Source organism: Camelus bactrianus, chromosome 21, assembly GCF_048773025.1.
Source record: "Camelus bactrianus isolate YW-2024 breed Bactrian camel chromosome 21, ASM4877302v1, whole genome shotgun sequence".
NCBI lineage: Eukaryota > Metazoa > Chordata > Mammalia > Artiodactyla > Camelidae > Camelus > Camelus bactrianus.
The window spans coordinates 9,107,770-9,126,512 of NC_133559.1; the positions used below are offsets into that span (position 1 = coordinate 9,107,770).

An 18,743-nucleotide genomic window follows, 5' to 3' on the forward strand; every position below is an offset into this window, starting at 1 on the left:
CCGTCCTTTCTGACCAGCAAATCCTGTTCCCTATTTCCTATCTGCTCCTTGTCCAGCTTTAACTTCTACACAGGTTTTCCCTGGTCCTTGCTTCTCTCGCTACTGTTCTTGTCCTTTCCCGACTCTCTCCCGTTACAGTCTGGGCTCCGTATTTTATTCCTCCAAGCAGCTTTTCCCCCCAGGAAGCCTTTCCCCTACTCCTTGACTTGTTCCATATCCTTCTACCAATGAATGGCAACAGTCCTTACAGATGTCTCTGAACCATGCCTGGAAGTGTGCGCCCTCTCCCCGATGGGGAGGGTCATTCTCAAAGGGCCTCCTTAGAGTCTTCCACACATTTAGGAAACACACTGCATGCTGCTGTCTGATAAATCTGCACATGCACTTACACGGAAAGAGGACACCAAGGTAGGAACACTCTTTAATGTAGCTCTCATTTTGCTCCACTTTTTGATGGCCTTCATATGAGCTCTTTGGCTTGTCTCTTCCTACCAGCATGCCATTCAATTTAACCTGCTTTCACCCCCATAGGGGGCTCTTCAAAGGGATACCAGAATGAGGAGAGGAGCAGGAGGACTATCACCTGTAGAGGTTTGGGTCCTGTGATCCGCTGTGGAGGTGGCAGAGGTGGAGGAGGTGGTGGTGGTGGGATCACAGGAGTGACTCGGGGAGTTCCTGCTGGGGCTGGGTCCTGCTGGGATCCAGAGACACCAATGGATGAAGGCGAAGAGCCCAGGAGGGTCAGTGCAACATAAGCACCAGCTGGAGGAAGACAAAGAGAGGCTTGCTCAAGTGGTACTGCTCTGGACAGCAGGCGTCAAGCTACAAGGAAGGGGTTCTCCCTTCTTTCATCAAGCTTGTAATTCTGCAGATAAATTTCTCTTCACTCTTAATGCCCTGCCCATTCTCTAATTCTGTCCTTTCCTGCATCAACACAAAGATTCCTTCCTTCTCTTTCCTCATGTAGAGATCTCAACCAACATCCCACCCATAACTATCTGGGAGCTGCCTGCTCCCTTGTTTCCTGGGACTGGGAGAGGGGAGTGAACGGTATTTGAGTGAGACCAGTCTTAGTAGAATATGATCTAAATGGCAGTGCAAAGATCTGTAGAAAAATAAAGATGCCTGATGAGAGACTAACAGGGTCTCCACTTGAAATGACAGCAGGGAACTGGGACAGTCTAAAATGGTCATGCCAAGATTGAAGATGTGACTTTGGCTGCCTCCCACATCTACAAAGGAAGTCTCTTGGGTCAACAGGCCCACTCCCCTCCGTCCTCCCAGCCCATCTGCTCCCCTACTTTCTTTCACTTTCAGCTCTCTCCAACTCACATTTGATAAGCTTCACCACCTCCAGATGTGACCTATCGGTGACCATGGTGCCATTCACCTGTTGGGGGACAAATGACATTATTGAGTAATGGTGGTGGAAACCTTGGGGATCCTTCTACTAGGTCAAATGCCACTCCCCTAGGGAGCACTTCCCGATGTTCTTTAGCTACCTCTGGTCACCTGCTTACTCAAATTCACATTAGGAATTGGCTCCTGTTCACATCTGCCACGTGTTCTGTCTTCCCAGCTAGCCTGTATATTTTCAGGGAGAAGACTTGCAGCTTCATTCGTTCAACAGTTCATTCATTCACTCAGCTATTTATTTTTGGTAAATACTTTTTCAACCATTAGCCTGTACACATGTCAGCCGACCCAGTGTGCTTCCTCCTCACTGGAGGGCCGAGAAGTCTCCTCATCTGAGGTTTCCCTGATGCTTCTAGGACTCTGAATGAACGGGGGAGGCAGGTTACAGTAGTTCAGAACTAACAAGGGCGTCAAGTTAGCATTGTGTGGAGGGGAGACCATCAACGTGAGACTCTGAAGGCGGGGGACCGTTCACTAGTCTCCATCTCTCCCTCCCATTTTTTGTCATTTGTGAAACGGGAATAGTAAAACTTGTTATAGAGTTGGTCAGAGTCAAGAAGGGCTTGGAATACGGAACCCGGCTATTTTAGCTTATACTCTGTCACCTTATACTACTTGCTCTCACAGTACCATCCCCCTACTCAGTGGCTGACTGACAGCTGGCATCAAAACAGAAGTGTGCAGGATGGGCCAAGGGGCGCCCTCTGGGGGGTGGAGGGAGAAGGCCACTCACTTTGATGATCCGGTCACCCTCTTTCACACCGGCTTTCATGGCTGCGCCTCCTGTGAGGAAGGAGAAGGCCTGGTCAGCAGAGCTCAGCAACCTCTCCCAGAAGTTGCTGAATCTACACCAAAGACCCTGTCGGATCACCTCCCCTCTCAAATTTTTGCTCAACACTCTGTGTTAAGTACGCAAATGCTGGGTGTACATCTCATTCTGCTCCAGTGACACAACCACCTTCGGGCTAGAGTGGACCGTGTAATATATAAGGTCACATCTCTTGCTCTTTTCTCCACCTGGCTCAGAAGCCAGACTTCTCTTCAGAGAGCCAGGCCAAGGTGGCAGAGAGGCAGGGCCAGGCTCCGGGGAGAGTATGTGTATGTTATTTGCATGTATCTAGATGTGTTCCAAGGTCAAATAAGAGTTAATTCTGCTATCCGGTAGGAAGAATGAGTTCACTATATTAAATGTAATTGTTAAAATAGTAATCATTTTTAAGAGGAATATGGAGAAAAGGACTACAATGGGAGTTTTCAAACTGTGGTCCCTAAGCCCTGAGAGGTTCATAAAGATATTCTGGAGGGTCATATCATTAAAGATGATAATAATAACTGCTTTATTTTCTGTTAAAAATTGTTTTAGACTATTTACAGTTTCTCCTTTGAAAATGGACCAGATTGAAGAGCTTCCGATACAGTGACTGAGGGGAGCCCAGAATGTGCCTCAATTGTTACATGTTATCACTCAATTGGAGCTGCAGTGGTTTTGACCACCATGTGGAGCTGTCCCTGGGTATCCACTGGGGAATGGTTCCAGGACCTCCCACAGATACCAAAATTTGCAGATGCTCAAGTTCCTTATTTAGAATGGCGTAGTATATATCCGTGGGTTTTGTATCTGCGGATTCAGTGAACTACAGTTGGTTGAATCCACGCATGTGGCATTCACGGATAAAAATCCCACGGATATGGAGGGCCAAATGTAGTTTTAGATGAGTTACAGTCCTAGTTTAAGTTATACCCAGGAAGCATAAGACACACTAATGTTAAAACAAATTCATGAGAAGCATAAAAATTATAGTTTTTGTAAATTTGCCCCAAGATGATCATTAAATCTGTAAGTTGCATTCATCTGATCAAAACAAAACTCCCACAAAGCACATCTAGATGTTTCTAGTCTAAAAAGAGAAATTACAGTGATGACTACATTCCAATTTGGCTTTTCAGCATTGGGATCAAGACTACCCTCATGTAAAGTGTGCTATTTATGGAAGAGTACGTGCAAGTAGCTTGAAACTCTTACAATGTCATCTAGAAACTAAAGGTGGAGAGGAAAGAGCTCCCTTACCTGAATGTATGAAATACATGAGGTAACTTCTAATAACTTAGTGATTAAAAAAAAACTCTTCTGATTAAAGGAATTAGAGCAGAAGTTCTAGACTTCAGTAAGCATGTGATTCATCAGGAGAATTTGTTAAAAAACATATTCCTTCGCCCCTTGCCAGAAAGTGATACAGTGCTCCTGGGGTTGGGCCCAGGAATGAGGATCTCAATCATCCCAGTGCCGAGGTGATTCTGATGTTGGCAGAACACAGGCTACACTTTGAGAAACTGAGAAATCTAAAATCTGGAAAAGATAATAGCAACTGCTTTGTGATTTCTCTTTACTCTTGTGATTTCAATGCCAATCCAAATGAAGTCTCTTCCTCTCTCCTGCCCAAAATACACATACATACACATATTTTCCAAAACTCATATTTTACTGCAAGCCATCCTTTTGTTCTTTCCTGTCTGGGTCTGACTCTGCTCAGGCCGAAGAGGAGGAAAACTGGGAGGACTGCAGAACTCCCACTTCACCCAAGGGGATCCCCGTATCAAACAGACCGCAGAGGCCGTCCCACTAGCTCTGCCTCGCCCAAGCCCAGGAACCTTGAGACAATACGGAAGCAAATAATAAAAGTATCTTTTCAGAGCTCTACCTTCGGATATGAAAAACAATCCTCCCGCTGATAAAGGTTAACTCCCAAACATAAGAAACTGTAATTATTTATACCCTCGTATGATCCACACACCCCATTTTGGTCATAAATTTGAAATTCTCTTTTCACTTTCCCCATAAATAAATCCCAAATATTTCCCCCAAATTATGTAAAGTATATTTCCTTCCCATTTTGCACGGTATTTAGTGGGAAAACGCTGGCCTGCTCGCCATCTCTTTCCTTGTATTCTTCTTTAAGCCTACGATGTGCCCAGTCCCATTTGCTATCCTGAAGTTCACTCCTTTAGGGGATACTTGCTTCATACTCTCCCCCACTCCCATCTCCTTCCTGATCATCTTCAGCCTGGGCCACTTAACAACAATGATTCTACCACCTGGCATGTGACAGTGCTTTGAAATATCTGAAGCTTTCACACATAATTGGATACCTGATTAATTTGCTTACAGTCAAAGTACTCCTGAAATCCTACTTCTTCTAAGAAGGTTTTCCCAAACTGATCACAAGGGGAATGACTATGCTTCAAACCACAAACTAGCCAAACACAAACTTCCAAATACCCTTTCCTCCCAAGAACTGTCCAACATACATCATTTATCTTTCGGTCATTTATTATTTAATGTTACTGCATCTACAAACACATGTGGGCCAGCGTGCCCATCTCCACTGTGACCTGCTGCAGCACAGTGACCATCCGCGCACCGCGCAAGGCCACATGAAGGTGAGTAGTGGGTCTTGGATTCCTCCAGGCACCCTCTGACCCAGGGTGAGGAGCTGCCCTGGAGGGCGACCTGGCACCTACCTGATGGCCTGAGGGCTATTCTGCCATTTTCACACTTCCCAACAGGGGAAACGAGCATGGAGTGTGATCCCTAGAAATTCTGCCCGGAGGCTCAGCATTGTGGAGACTTCCCCAGATGCTCCCAGGGAACCAGTTCCAGAGTAATTCTTTCATGCCCCAGGACGCCCAGCCCTCCAGAGAAAGCACATACAAGTTCTCCAAGTCATAGGCACTGTCACATACACAGTGGCTCTGTAAGAACTGTCCAGACAGGAGGGACGCAACACTCACCGGGCCGCACAGACTGCACCAGAACGATGCGGTCCCCGCTGACTGTGAAGCCGAAGCCATGCTGGTCCTTCTGGATGATGACACAGCGTTGAACAAGACCTGGTGAGGGGTGAGAAGGAGAAAGAAGGGGGTTTGGTAGGAGCTGCCACTGGAAGGTTAGTGCACACAGGCCAAGACCAATCCAGGAAAGCCCTCGTGCGTTCCTCCCTCTAGAAAGCCTTTCCAGGCTAACCAGATCCTTCAGACTTATCCTGTCCAAACACACTACTTCAGCGTATGGCTTCCTCAGTGACTGACAAAAAACCTGTAACCTACTTTGTATTCCATGCGAGAAATTCCCTTCTCTGAGGTGCTGAGATGTTTGTCTCTCTTGTGCATGTCTATCTCTTTAGGCCTGTTTGGGTGAGACTGGCCAAAGAAGGGGCAGGGCCCACTCCAGGCTGAAGACTCACATTGCAGAGCAGCAGCCCTGGGATTGAAGCCTAAGTGAGACTGGAAGTTTTCCATCAAATTAGTCCAATGCATACAGCAGGTGGGACACCAGTGCTTGTTGACTCTCTGCGGAGCTGGGTAACTCGTGCAGGGTGACTCAGGGCTGGCCCCTTGCCAAATCCAGGGAAGGAAAAATGACAAGAGAAAACCCCCCTTTCCACATGTACAACCATATACAGTACGTAGGAAAAAGCATGACAGACCATGTAACTCCCCACTGTCTCCATCCGTGTGTACCAGGCATCGGGCACCGGTGCGGGTGTGCGGGACTGCTTTCTGTAATGGATGAATCTCGAGTTCTAGAGTTAAAACCCAACTGGTTTAGGACCTAGTTTTGACTCCTACTAGTCTGCTTACTTGGCAAATTTCTGAACCCCTCTGTGCCTCAGCTTCCTCATCTGTAAAATAAGGATAATGAAATCTACTTTCTCCAGTTGATAAAAAGTCTGAATAAGGCAATTTGAATAAACATATAACACATTGCCTAGTACACAGTATGAGCTCAATATAAAGACCAAGAGATCTGTCTGTATGGGTGAACACCTCTGTCTGTGTGCTCGTGCCCCAAGAAGGTTACCTGTTGTCTCAGAGGTGTCAGAGGGTTGGCGGTGGTGGGAAGGGGACTTGCGTTCAGGTGCTGAATCTCCCAAAGACAGGCTACTTAACCTGGGGAAGGAGTAAGAAAAGCACATCAATGAACTGGGCAGGGAGGGAACAGTCTTGTAGCAGAAGGAAGCTCTGTCAAAAGGGGCCCTCAGTCTTAGGTAACTAGACCGACCCTCTTGCCCTGTAACCGGCTCAGTCTTGGTGGGAGATCAGCCATGTCTATACCACTGGCAACACCACCTATTTGGAATCCTAGGCTGGCAGGGAAAGCATGATCTCTTTATTACCCAGCAAGGCGTGAAGGGAAATAGCCCTTCCTGGAGTCAGGAGACAAAGAGACAATAGCAAGAACAGGGTGTGCACAAATAACACACGCTTGTTGGGTCTTACCAGGCTGCAATGGGGCTGATGGAACAGAACGGAGGCAGCAGAGAAAATGAATGCGAGAAAAAGACAGGAAAAAACAGCTAGTTAGTTTCAGGCGATGGGTTTGCAGGAAGGGGAGACTGCAAGGCAAGGATGGGTGGGTCAACAACACGGACGCCCGCATGGACACGGCAGAGGACTGCGGTGGCTGGAGCAGACACTCTCCCTCACTTTAGCTTTGTCTCTTCGTCCCTCTCCAAAACCAGTGTCTCTACCAGGGTAACTGGGTCTTTGGTACTAACCTCTTGGGTGACTGGCTACTTGTAGACTTCTCTAGAAAGGAGAGGTACAACGATGGCCCGAGTCTCAGAAACTCCATTTATTTTGTGTGTACCACGGGAGAACAGGATTCTGGTCTGTTTGGTGGCAGGATTCCAAATCCATGTTCAGTCCCAGTCCTGCAGCCAGCTTAAGGCACCCTGCTTAGAAACTATTAAAACCCTCCCTAGGAAGCATCATTTGTTGGGCAATGTCATCTGACACTATTTTACATGTAATGCCTATGATCAACATAATAAAAATGAAATGGGGGGGGGAGAAACTATGAAAACCCTAAAACCTCAAGGTACCACAGATCACCAAACCAGAAGGCTTATCGCCTGCTCGCCTCTTTAATAGGACTCCTGCAGGAAAAGGAGAAGCTCAGATCGTTGCTATGCCTCTCCTTTTTAGAATAGTGTACAATTTGCCTGTTCCTAACAACAGTCGCTGCCCCTCGAAAGGGCATCCCCTATTCACATCTGTAGCAAATGACCATGTAGAGGATTCTGCATGGAAACCCTGCGTGCGGTGGCAAAACACTGCAAAGGATCTAAGTGTTCACAGTGGGTAACTGGTTAAATACACTGCACTAGAGCAACATGATGACACAGTACTCAGCCGTATAAAAGAATGAGGAGGCTCTTTATGTGCAATAAAGAATGGTCTCCAAGACACATTGCTGAGAGAAAAAAGCAAGATGCAGACTTACGCAGACAGTAAGAGAGAGGAAATTAGTTATTTATATATGTTTTCCTATTTGTTTACATATACCCAAAATATAAAATACCAAGAAGGGTACAGAAGAAACATATAGCACTGGTTGCCCCTGAGGAAGAAAACTGTGCTTGGGGCAAAAGGATGGAGTTGGAATCTTCATTATAATTTGGTTCGTACCATTTAAATTCTGAGTCATGTGAAGGTGCTAACTATTCAAATAATAAATACAATACAATACAAATAATTAACTTCTAAATTTAGAAGAGGGGGTCTTCTTCCCCCCTCACCCTGATGCCCCACTTACCTGGACAGGTGAGACTGCTTTTTACTGGCTGATCTTTGGATCAGAGAGAGAAGGACATCAAGGAACAAGAGAGCGTGGGGCCCAGGAGAGAGCGAGGCAGGAAAGGAGGAAGAAAGGAAGAAAAACAAAACAAGACATAAACCAGACAAGGCACTGGAGATGGTTGGTTCCAAACAAAACCCACAATTGAGCTAAGAAGGACCCGGGGCAGAAACTGGCCACAATGCAGTAGAGTGATCTTACTAAATGCAAATTTACCTGTGCCATTTTGCCGCTTAAAACCTTTTAGAGCGTCCCCATGGTACTCAGGAGAAAGGCCGAGGCCATTAGCCATGGCAACGAACATGGAGTACTGCCTGATGCCCTATGGTTCAGTGCCCCTCCAGGGTCTTCCCCAGCTCCTGGTACCTCTCCTTACTGCACTGTGAATACCCAATGGACCTGCTGGTCCGCTTGTCTGCAGGGCTGTACAGACGAGGCTGTAAGGTCCACGGAGTCAGGGAGGTCTTGCTGATCAGCATCCCCTGTGCCTGACACATAAGTGCTCTGTCCTCTTCTTGGTCTTCGCTCTTCACTGTTCTCCTTTCACTTGCTATGGGTTCCGGCTCCTGTCTTCGCCCATACTGTTCCTTCTTCCTAGTGCCCTTCCTACTCTGCTCCCTACTTTTGCATCTATCAGCCAGACGAGAAGGTAAACCTCCAGAAGCTACAACTTCTGACTTTCTTCAAATCTCCCTATTCCATCATGCCCTGCCCACCCCCCTCCTCATCTAAGGTAAAGATTTAACTTAGTTCATCATTTAATAAATGTTCTAGAATCTATGGAAGATAACTAAATTTACTGTGGTAATCACTTTGCAGTATATGTATGTCAAGTCACTATGTTGTGCATCTTAAACTTAGGCAGTACTGAAATAACATTTCAATAAAATGGAAAAAAAAATTCTAGAACCTAGACGTGTGCCATCTAATTACAATAGCTCCTAGACACAGGTGGCTATTTAAGTTTTAAATCCAGTTTCTCAGTTGTACTATGACTAGTGGCTACCACTTGACAGCGTGGAATAAATCATTTCCATCACCGCAGAAAGCTCTACTGGACAGTGCTCCTCTAGGTACTACGCCAGGCACTAGCAGATATAAAAATGAATGAGACAGTCACTTGAAGGTATTGGATGAGGTAAATACACAGGACTTTAGTATAAACACTGAGGGGCAACAGCTGCATGCCCCCCAATTGGTGAGGGATTCTCAGAATGGACTTTGAAGGTCTTGTATTCCAGCTGCTCATTTACCGTCTTTGGTCAGATCCACAACACCCTACCACTGGGTTACCCAGGGTGGGCTTCAACTCCTCCCTCCTCACCACTTTGGGAGAAAGCCCATTTTATCTCGGAACAGCACGGGCCTCCCCCTTGCCTTGCTCTGTTTGACCCTGCAGGAAACTGTTTTCCTATGCCCATAGTAAAGCCTAGAAGGAATGGCCTGGTAACTTACCCTGGTTTGGTTTTGCATTTGAGCTGGGTTGTGAACATAACTGAAGGCACATGAAGCCCAAGGTTCATGCACTTGGCTGAAGAGGACTGTTAGGGGCACGGACAGGGATCATTTCAGCAGCCACTGAAAGTTCTTCTTAAAAAAAAAAAAATCACAGGCTACACCAGGGACAGTGGAGGACGAGGGGGATTACAACAGAAGTATAATTGGAACAGAGGCAAAAAAATTGTTTTTCTCCTTAAGAGCTTAAAGGAGGAAAAACTATGACTGAATCAGAGGAGGAAGAAACACCTGTATCAGCAGATCTGGTGGATGGAAACAACTGATGGGCTTTTGGGTCAGCTGGGGTTTGAGCCTGAGTCTGAGCAGAGATTTGGGAAGAAGACCATGGCAAGGTTAAAATCTGAGAAAACAAAGGAAGACAGCAATGACAGAAGAAGATAGTTTGGCATGAAATAGGGATTATCAGATAAAAAAAGACTTCAGTGGTGGGCTCTCCCTCTTCCTGATGAATTCCCGTCAAAATTTGGCAGCAGGATCAGATTCCAATCAGCCTAAATAAACCTGATGGGTATGGAGAAGTCCCAGGAGTAGAGAAGTTCCCCCTAAATGGCATCACTGAGACAGACTTTCTGACCCAGCTTCCCAGTAACCCCCACGTACACCCAGTCAGTTATGGAGACTGGTAAGTCCTTTTACGTTTTCCCAGAGTGGCTCCTTCCTTTATATTATTGTTGATATCCTTCACTTTCAGCCACACGTTCATCGCCTCAAGTCTGGATGTCTGAAAAAAACCTCATTTCCACTCTCCAGTCCCTTCAGCATTCCACTACAGACTAACTTTCCTAAACACTATTTCTTTGAGCCCTCCCTGATCAAGAACCTATGATTTCCCTTCTTACTATCTATACGAGCAGATGTGCACACAATTATCTGGTATTAAAGGCCTTTCATCAAGTGGGTCCAAGTACCTTTTCAGATCCACTCTTATTACTTGCTCACTGTTTCCCACCTCTGCTGGAACCCAAAAGATGCTGGGCTCATTCTCACCTCGGCCCTATGATGGCCTCTATCCCTTCTCTCTATCCCTCTCTTACTCCTTTTTCAAGGTTCTGGTCAAATGGCATTGATTCCACGAAGCCCTCCCTACAGCTTGCATTTCTTTTACCCCAACATTTTTTTGGGAAAATGTCAAACCTATATTAAAGTTGAAGGAGCAGCATGATCAATACCTATATATCCTTTATCTAGACCTACCAATTAACATTTGTCACATTTGCTTTATCTTTCTATGATTATACACTTTTTTTTCCCCATTTGAAAATTGCAGACATCATGACATTTTACCCCCCAAATACTTCAGTGTATGTCCCCAAAACCCTTGGAATATAACCACAATGCCATCAGCACAGCCAGTGAGTTTAATGCTGATACAATAATATTATCTAATATATAGTCCATATTCAAATTTCCCCAATTGTTTCATTAACCGGCTATGTAGCTGTTCCCCAACTGCCTCAATCCAGGATCCAATCATAGATCTCAAATTGCATTTATTCATGGTTCTTTCAGATTCATTTACTCTAGAATACTGTCCCCCTGCCCCACCCACTTTTCTTGGTCTCTCTTAGCACTGCCATGTAGAAGAGTTCAGGCTAACTGTCCTATTGAATGGCCTGCTATAGATTTGTCTGTCTCCTCAGGATTAGATTCAGATTTTTTATTTATTTTCATTTTAGAAGAATACTATAGGGGGAAAGGGGATGGGGAGGGATAAATTGGGAGTTCAGGACTTGGAGATACAGACTATTATATATAAAATAGATAAACAACAAAGTCCTACTGTACAGCACAAGGAGGGAACTATACCTCAATAAAAATAAATAAATAAAACTATGTCTCAATTTAAAAAATTAATAAAAATTAAAATATAAAAAGAATATTATACAAGTGATGTTGTACAGCTTGCCCATTTCTCATGACGCTGGGTTTGATTACTTTGGTAAGATGGTGCTCCTAAGATTTCTCAGTGGTAAAAGCGTATCTTCCCATTTGAATTAGTGGGAAATCTGTGCGGAGACAGTATGAATACCCTGTTGTCCAACAGCTTCTCACCCATAGTTTTACTATCCGTTGGTGACCCTTGCCTGAACCACTTACTGCAGTGGTGGTTGCAAGATGGCCCTCTGCTAATTGCATCATTCCTTCTACATCTATTAGCAGTCTTGTGAAGAAGGTCATTTTATCCCTTTTCTGGAGTAGTGCTATGAACTCATGAATTCCCCCTCCCCCAATGCAAAGAAAGCATTATAGTCCATTATTGTTTAAAAAAAATGTTGAAGTTCTCCCAATCTCTGGTGGGAGTTTCTACAAGCCAGCTCCTGTGTCCTTTTAAAGTGTCACCATCTGTCTTTGAGTGCATCCTTGCTTTCTGGCACAAAAAAAAATACTCCAGGCTCACCCTGTACTTTTCCTATGCCAGACCTGGACTCAAACATTTCTCTAAGGAGTCCAGGTCCCTTTTAGTATTTAGAAACAAGATTTAGGTGGTAGGTGCTCATTGCTGCTAAGCATCACTGCTTCTAGGTCCTTTCAATAGACAGAGCCAGGAAACAGTAAGAAATTGTGAGTTCACCATGAAATCTCTCTTTGACTACTACACTACAGGGTTATTCCTCCTCTTTCCCAATTCCATATTTTACCTTCCTTTTCCCATAATGAGAACCCTGTTCGCAAACAATAGCAATACATTTACTCATCTGCTCTCTTCTATAACACAACCAGATGGTTTCCAGAGTTACTACACCAACAACACTGGCAACAACGCACTCACTAAATAAAGTTCCTTGCAATTCTTTTTGTCCTTAGACTACAGGTATGCACAGTATTGTGTGTGAAAGTTACTTGGATTCTTTTTTATGTTATCAATTTGAAATGCATTTAGGTTTCTTTTTTATATTTGTACTTAATTTTAGAATTTGCTTTTTTCAGGCTTCTTTAATCTTATTTTTTGAATTTGTTAAACATTAAATGGCTGAAAACTCAAAATGCAATTTTTAGAGGTACATTCAGAAGTGTCCCTAGCCCTTCATCTCACTCCTTCCCAAATCACTTTCACTGATTTTTGGTTTTCTTTCTGTTTCTTATTGTAAAAACTAAGCAAACACATATAAATATTCTCATTTTCCTTTCTTGCCAACACAACATGTAGTATCCTATACTTCTTACCCTTTGCCTTTTTTCATTTAATATACCCTCAAAAATCCGTATTAGTTCACAGAAATCTTCTGTTTCCTCATCCTTTTCTTTACAATGTAGCCTACATTCTGACACAAATGTTCCTCCCTCCTACGCTGCTCCCTATCTTCTGGTGTGTTGGTCCTGCCCCTCTGCCAGAAAGCAAGGTTACAGCGTGTCCCTCCCGTGTGCTCTCCAGCACCAGGCACAGAGTAGGCACTCTGCAAATACACGGGGAAAACAGCCTCCTCACCGAGAGGGTGTGTGATGAAGCACGGAAAGGTCTGGTGACCTTCCAGACAGCACAGCTGAAGAGTGGTAACCAGCCCACATAGCCCTCCTGTTGCCCTATGGTACGTTTGTGTGTATATACGCATATTTAAAATTAGTTGTTAAAAATTTTGAAAATCAGGCCATTTGACATTAAAAAATACAGGTTTCTGGTTTCTCTTGAAAAAGCAGAAATTTTGGCATCACTGGGGCTTTAGCCTCACACAATGACAACTGGCTTAAGCTGGGTGGTATCAGCCCCTTCACTGGGAGATTCCTGGTCTCCTCATCTTAATCCCTGCCCCACCACCCATGTGTAAATGAGGAAACGGCCTAGAATATCCCTGCTCTGTGATAATAGATTTTAAGTTCTTACTCCCTACCAGGTACCCTACTAAACATTTGACATACATTATCTTATTTAACCATCACAAGAGCCTGGTAAGGTAGGTAGTACATCCCCATTTTCGGATGAGTGAACAGAGAGGTTAAGTAAGTGGAGTTAAAATGTGAATAAAGTTGGTCTGACCTTAAGGTCAATGCTCCCAAACAAAAAGTTATATGACCTGGGTCCATATGTAGATCTAACTGGTCTTTACTGGATTTTCTGTTTTTTTTACATACACACATACACACACTGCACATACATGTATAATTATACAGCTCACGTGCACTCACATGTCATATATATGACACATACTTGAGATACAGATACATAATATATATGTAATATGTATATATAAAAATATATATTAAAAATTGAAAAATTAAAAAGTATATAACACATGCTAGACAGATATAAAAAGCACACTATACATAGGCTGACCTAAGGTTTCTGAGTCTGGGGTAAAGTAATGTTCTTGAATCCCTCCCCAAAGCCAGGAGCAGTGAATCAGGAAAGAGCCGCCCTGCCAGGACCTTAGTTCTAGATAAAGTCCACACTCACTGAACCCTGACCCAGTCTTACTGGTCTGGTTTCCCTTATCTACCAGGGTGGAGCTTTAAGCAGCCTCCTGGCACCCTAACTTTCCAAGGATTCTGCCTCTGGGTAGAATTTCCCGTATGGTCTGAGGCCTCTGAGGCCTGCACATTGCTATGGTAAAGGAAAGAGGCCTGTTTGCAGACAACCGTTGCCAACAGAATACAACACAAATGTTCCCTAAGAGCTTACATAATTGAAGACATTTAGAGAGAGAGAGAGAGAGAGAGAGAGAGAGAGAGAGAGGGAGAGAGAGAAGGGTACAGATCAAATAAAAGCAATTTCAATTAGAACCAGAGTGCAAAGCTAACACTTTACATGGTGTTGCATAAAAGGGCTGGGTTTGGAAATCAGGGACATTCAGGTGCTAATCCCAGTTCTGTCTCTAATTCATGGTGGGCCCTTGGGCCACCACCAACTCGACTTCTATGTGTGCCAATTCTTTCATCTGTAAAAGCAGAGGGCAGAAAAATGGGGTGGAAGAGTCTCTGGCAAAGCAGCCAGGAAAGGCTCCCATCTCAAGTGGATCACTTACTAGCTGTAGGGCAACACAGGAATCACCTGGGGCTCCAACCCCGGGGGTCCAGCTCAGCAGGTCCATGGTGTGGATGCTCTATCTGTTTTACCAAACAGCCCAAGTGAGTCCTTATTCAGGACCATAACTCTGAAGACCTCTCAGAACAAGACCCTTAACATCTGAGTCTATCACCAGTTTTCCCCGTCAGACCCGCTGAGAACAGGGATGTCATCTTACTCATCCTCGTATCGCCAGCCGAGGTCCAGCACAGTGTCTGGTGCATGGTTGGCACCTGCTCCAAAATGTCTGCTGAAGGAAAGCACATGTCCTTTCTTCCTCCCAGAGCTGAGGTGAGGATCAAAGGGGTGGTATTTAAGCTCTTTGGAAGTATAAAGTCCTATGCAAATGGCTTTATTGTGTTTTCTGAAGTCTTGTCCAGGTCCCGATTAGGTGACCCATACTCAATAGGTGTCAGAGGTGAGGGGAAATGGACAAGAATGAGTGAGTGAACAACAAATGGAAAAACAAGAATGACCCCTGATGTGTTTGAATTCTAGGTAGGGCAGGGCCAGGAAAGCTCTCCTTTCTACTTCCATGAAGGTCTCTTGGAGAACAAGAGATTTTAGGACTTGTTCGAAGATCAGAGCAACATGGCAGACAGGTGAGTGAGGGGGAGGGAGGCAGCGAACTGGCATTGGACTGGGTTGGCTAGCCTGGTTCAACATTTAATACTCACACGCAGCCCATGTGGTAGGTTTGGAACGCACAGCTTTAGGGGTAGGGAACGGGCCCAGGCTCAGCCTTGTCCTGCTGTAGTCTCAGGCAGGTCACCTGAGCTCTCTGAGCCTGTTTCTTAATGACAAATGTGGATAATTCCATTTTCCTCAAAGGATGACTGGGCGGATCAAATCACCTTCACCAACACCTCCAAGCTAAAATGTTCAAACTGATATCACTCTCCCCAGCCCAAACCTAACCCTGGATCCTGAGCAAATAGTTCCTCCTCAGGAAACAGTGCCACACAGTCACCCATGCCAGAGAGTTAACGTTGACACCTTCTCAAATCTTATTGATATTACCTACCGTTATTTTTGGAACCTACCTACTTTTGCCCCTTCCCGTCCCACGCTGGTGTAAGACACCATCATCTGTCACCTAGAACAACTGGTCTCCTCACATCAACTCCAGCCTCCTCTCCTCTAGAATCCATCCATTCTCTATGCACAGAATGACTTCTTAAAAAGATAAACTGGAACATATGCCACCCTTCAGAGGTTTCCCACTTTGTATGAAGTTTGTATAAAGTTTCAAATCCTTAGCATGGCCTAGCAGGTCCTCTGTGAAGTCTTCACCTCTTGTCACCACCACCTTTGCTCTCTCTTCCAACCCCAGGGGCCTTCTCTCCACCTCGGCCAGGCCCACTCACTCATTCTTCAGAGTTCGGTGTAAACGCCTCTTCCTCAGTGACGCCTTCTCTGACACCCAGTAAGCTGGATTTCCCCTGAAATTTTCCTTTGTAGCACCTAACGCAATAGTAACTAATTATTTGGGGTGTTTTTTTTTTATTGTTTAATGCCTACTTTCCTCATTTTATGATAAGCTTCATTGTCTCTTATTTTTTTGAGCACACAGCAGCTCCAGAACACAGTACATGGTAGACATCCAATAAATATATGTTGAAAGATGAAATTAGGTAACTAATGCAAAAGAATTCTATAGACATCAAAATATTGTAAGCACACACTTATCATCAAAAGGAGTAATTCTGAGTGACCTCACAATGCATGTACATTAGGGTTAAATTCAGAGTTTCACAGTTATAACAAAGACCAAATGCAGTGGGAAGGTGTTAGCCTCTCCATGGACTCACATCAGGGAGAGACACCAACCTGGCTGTAAGAGCTGTTTAAGCTCCTAAAGTCTTCCATCTCCCAGATTTCTAGAATTCAATTCTATACACAAAGCAGCAAAGCATCCACCAAACAAGGAACTGCATGTTAAAATGTGTTGGTAACTACAAAGTGGGTTTGGTTGAGGGGATGACCAAAGGAGGAACCGGAGAGGAGACAGACTTTAGCCAGAGCTTGAGAGGAAGGACAGAAATCTGATGGGAAGCTTTGTTGTGCAAGGACATTCTAGGGAGAGGAAATAACATAAGTTGAGGTGCAGAAGGAGGCAGAGAACAGAGCAACCCTGGTGAGGCTGTCAATGCAACACAGGGGAGAAGAGAGGGAAGGGCCAGACAAGAGAGAAAACTGAAAAGACATGGGTTCCCATCTTGATTCTGCCATTGGATAGCTGGTGGACCTTAAGAAACTCTCTTAAACTCTCTGAGTCTCAGTTTCTCCACCTAAAAACTGTGGATAATTCACCTGCCCTGCTCTACCTATCTCACAGAGCTGCTGTGAGAATTAAATGAAATAAGGAATATCAGAGGCTTGGAAACTAAAACAACCTATCAATGTTAGGAAGAATAAGGACAGAAGGAAAAGCTTAGGGCAGGTTATGGATTTTATTCTTGACAGAGGGGAGCTGTTGAAGGTTTTCTAGAAGGAGTAAGAGGATCAGATCTAGCCTTTAAAAAGACAGGTCTGACTGTGGTGACCAGAGTGGATGAGAAGAGGGAAGGCTGGAGGCCCAGAGACCAAGTGGGGCAGAGATGATGTGCACCTGGATGAGAGCCCTGCTGCTGGTATGAAAGGGCAAGGGTGGCCGTGAGTCACGTGCGGCTACGGCGCACCAGAAATGTGGCTAGTTTGAACTGAGATACTGTCAAGTACAAAATACACACAAGATTTCAGAGAAATATACAGAAAAAAAGGAATGTAAAATATTAATAACTTTTTATATTGATTACATTTTGAAATAACTATAGTGTGAACACACTGAGTTAAATGAAATATACATTAAAATTAATGCACCTGTTTCTTTACTATTTTTAATGGCTACTAGGCAATTTTCAACTACACACCTGGCTTGCATTCTATTCCTATTGGATGGTGCTGGTCTGGCCACCTCTGGCCACAGCTGGAGCAGACTGTGCCTTCTCTCACTCCCATGGCAGGGCCTCCTGCCTTTTAGACCAGAAGGAAACGAGGAGCCAGCTCAGAGTCACTTCTCCCAACAGCTTTTCTTGTTTCCCAGAGCACCTGGTACACATTTCTGCCAAAGCACCTCCTACACGGATGCCGACCTTCCTTGTTTGCTGGACTCTGAGCTCCTGAAGGCATGCCAAATCATCTCTGTATCCCCAGGGAGGAAGCACTGAGCCCTGCTCTGAGGGGGGCCATCTGCAGTGCTTAGCAGAGAAGAACTCCACACGACCCTGGCTCTGCACCCTTCTCTTCACTCAGAACCCGACACCCCACTAGTCTCCCAGGCTCTACCAGCACAGGTATAAACGCACATCTGATTTCTCTAACTTGTCACACATCCCTCAGAAAAAGCTCAACGCCTGGGCTATCCCCAGGCATTCAAACTGATATTGTGGAGTGGTGTGGTGGACTGTGGAGTTAGATGGACTGCGTTTGCATCCTGGCTGTCTCTGATCATTTGTGTGGCACAGGGAAAATTGCTTTCTATGAACCTCAGTTCTCTCATCTACAAAATTGGAACACCAGCTCTCTATCCTGCAGGGCTGTTGTAAGAACTGGTGTAACGTAAGTGAAGTCTCTAGCACGACGCCTGGTGCACTGCAACGCTCAAAAAATGACAGCTATTCTTGTTATTTATACAACCCTCAGTCAAACATAATGAGTACCTACTGTCGAAGCCATCATATGCTGTCTCGCAACACAAAATAAACACATTCTGAGTTATCCAATACAGATGCAACCATCTCACAGATCTCCGTAGCAAACAACCTACTGCTAACTAGTATATTTAGTCCATACCCATTTGCTTCTTTCTAAGTATCCTCCATCAAACTGTTACCTTGGATGAAAATAATGTGCTTCAGGACAGCAGGAGGAGACCAGGAGGCCTGGACACTGGTGCTAACGCTGCTGTTCACTAGCTGTGTAACTCCAGACGCAGTAATCAGAGCAAGTTTCAGGAAGATCCAGCTGGGGGTGGGGTGCACATAGGAAGGGAAATCACCGAGGCTGCCATAGCAGCAGGGAGAGGGCAGGCAGGCCGAGGTGGGGAGAGGGGAGGACTGACAGTCTAGACATCTGGGTTCTAGACCAACTCTGCCCCTAGTTTTTTGAACACCCTTGAAAAAGGAGAAGAAA

At 44.9% G+C, this 18,743-nt stretch overlaps 1 protein-coding gene across 9 annotated transcripts in view; it reads right to left on the bottom strand.

The window, feature by feature from the left end:
• ARHGEF11 (Rho guanine nucleotide exchange factor 11) overlaps nt 1-18,743 on the bottom strand; it is a 96,635-nt gene that overhangs the window by 40,433 nt on the left and 37,459 nt on the right. For 7 of the 9 annotated variants that reach the window (XM_074349599.1, XM_074349602.1, XM_074349603.1 and 4 more), the window contains exons 2-8: nt 8,012-8,044; nt 6,694-6,708; nt 6,275-6,363; nt 5,206-5,304; nt 2,150-2,199; nt 1,333-1,390; nt 584-762 (exon numbers count right to left, since the gene is read on the bottom strand). In XM_074349599.1, the coding sequence (XP_074205700.1) occupies nt 584-762; nt 1,333-1,390; nt 2,150-2,199; nt 5,206-5,304; nt 6,275-6,363; nt 6,694-6,708; nt 8,012-8,044 (523 nt within the window). The remainder of the gene's footprint in view (nt 1-583; nt 763-1,332; nt 1,391-2,149; nt 2,200-5,205; nt 5,305-6,274; nt 6,364-6,693; nt 6,709-8,011; nt 8,045-18,743) is intronic. The other 2 variants (XM_074349598.1, XM_074349601.1) reach the window with 2 other exon arrangements.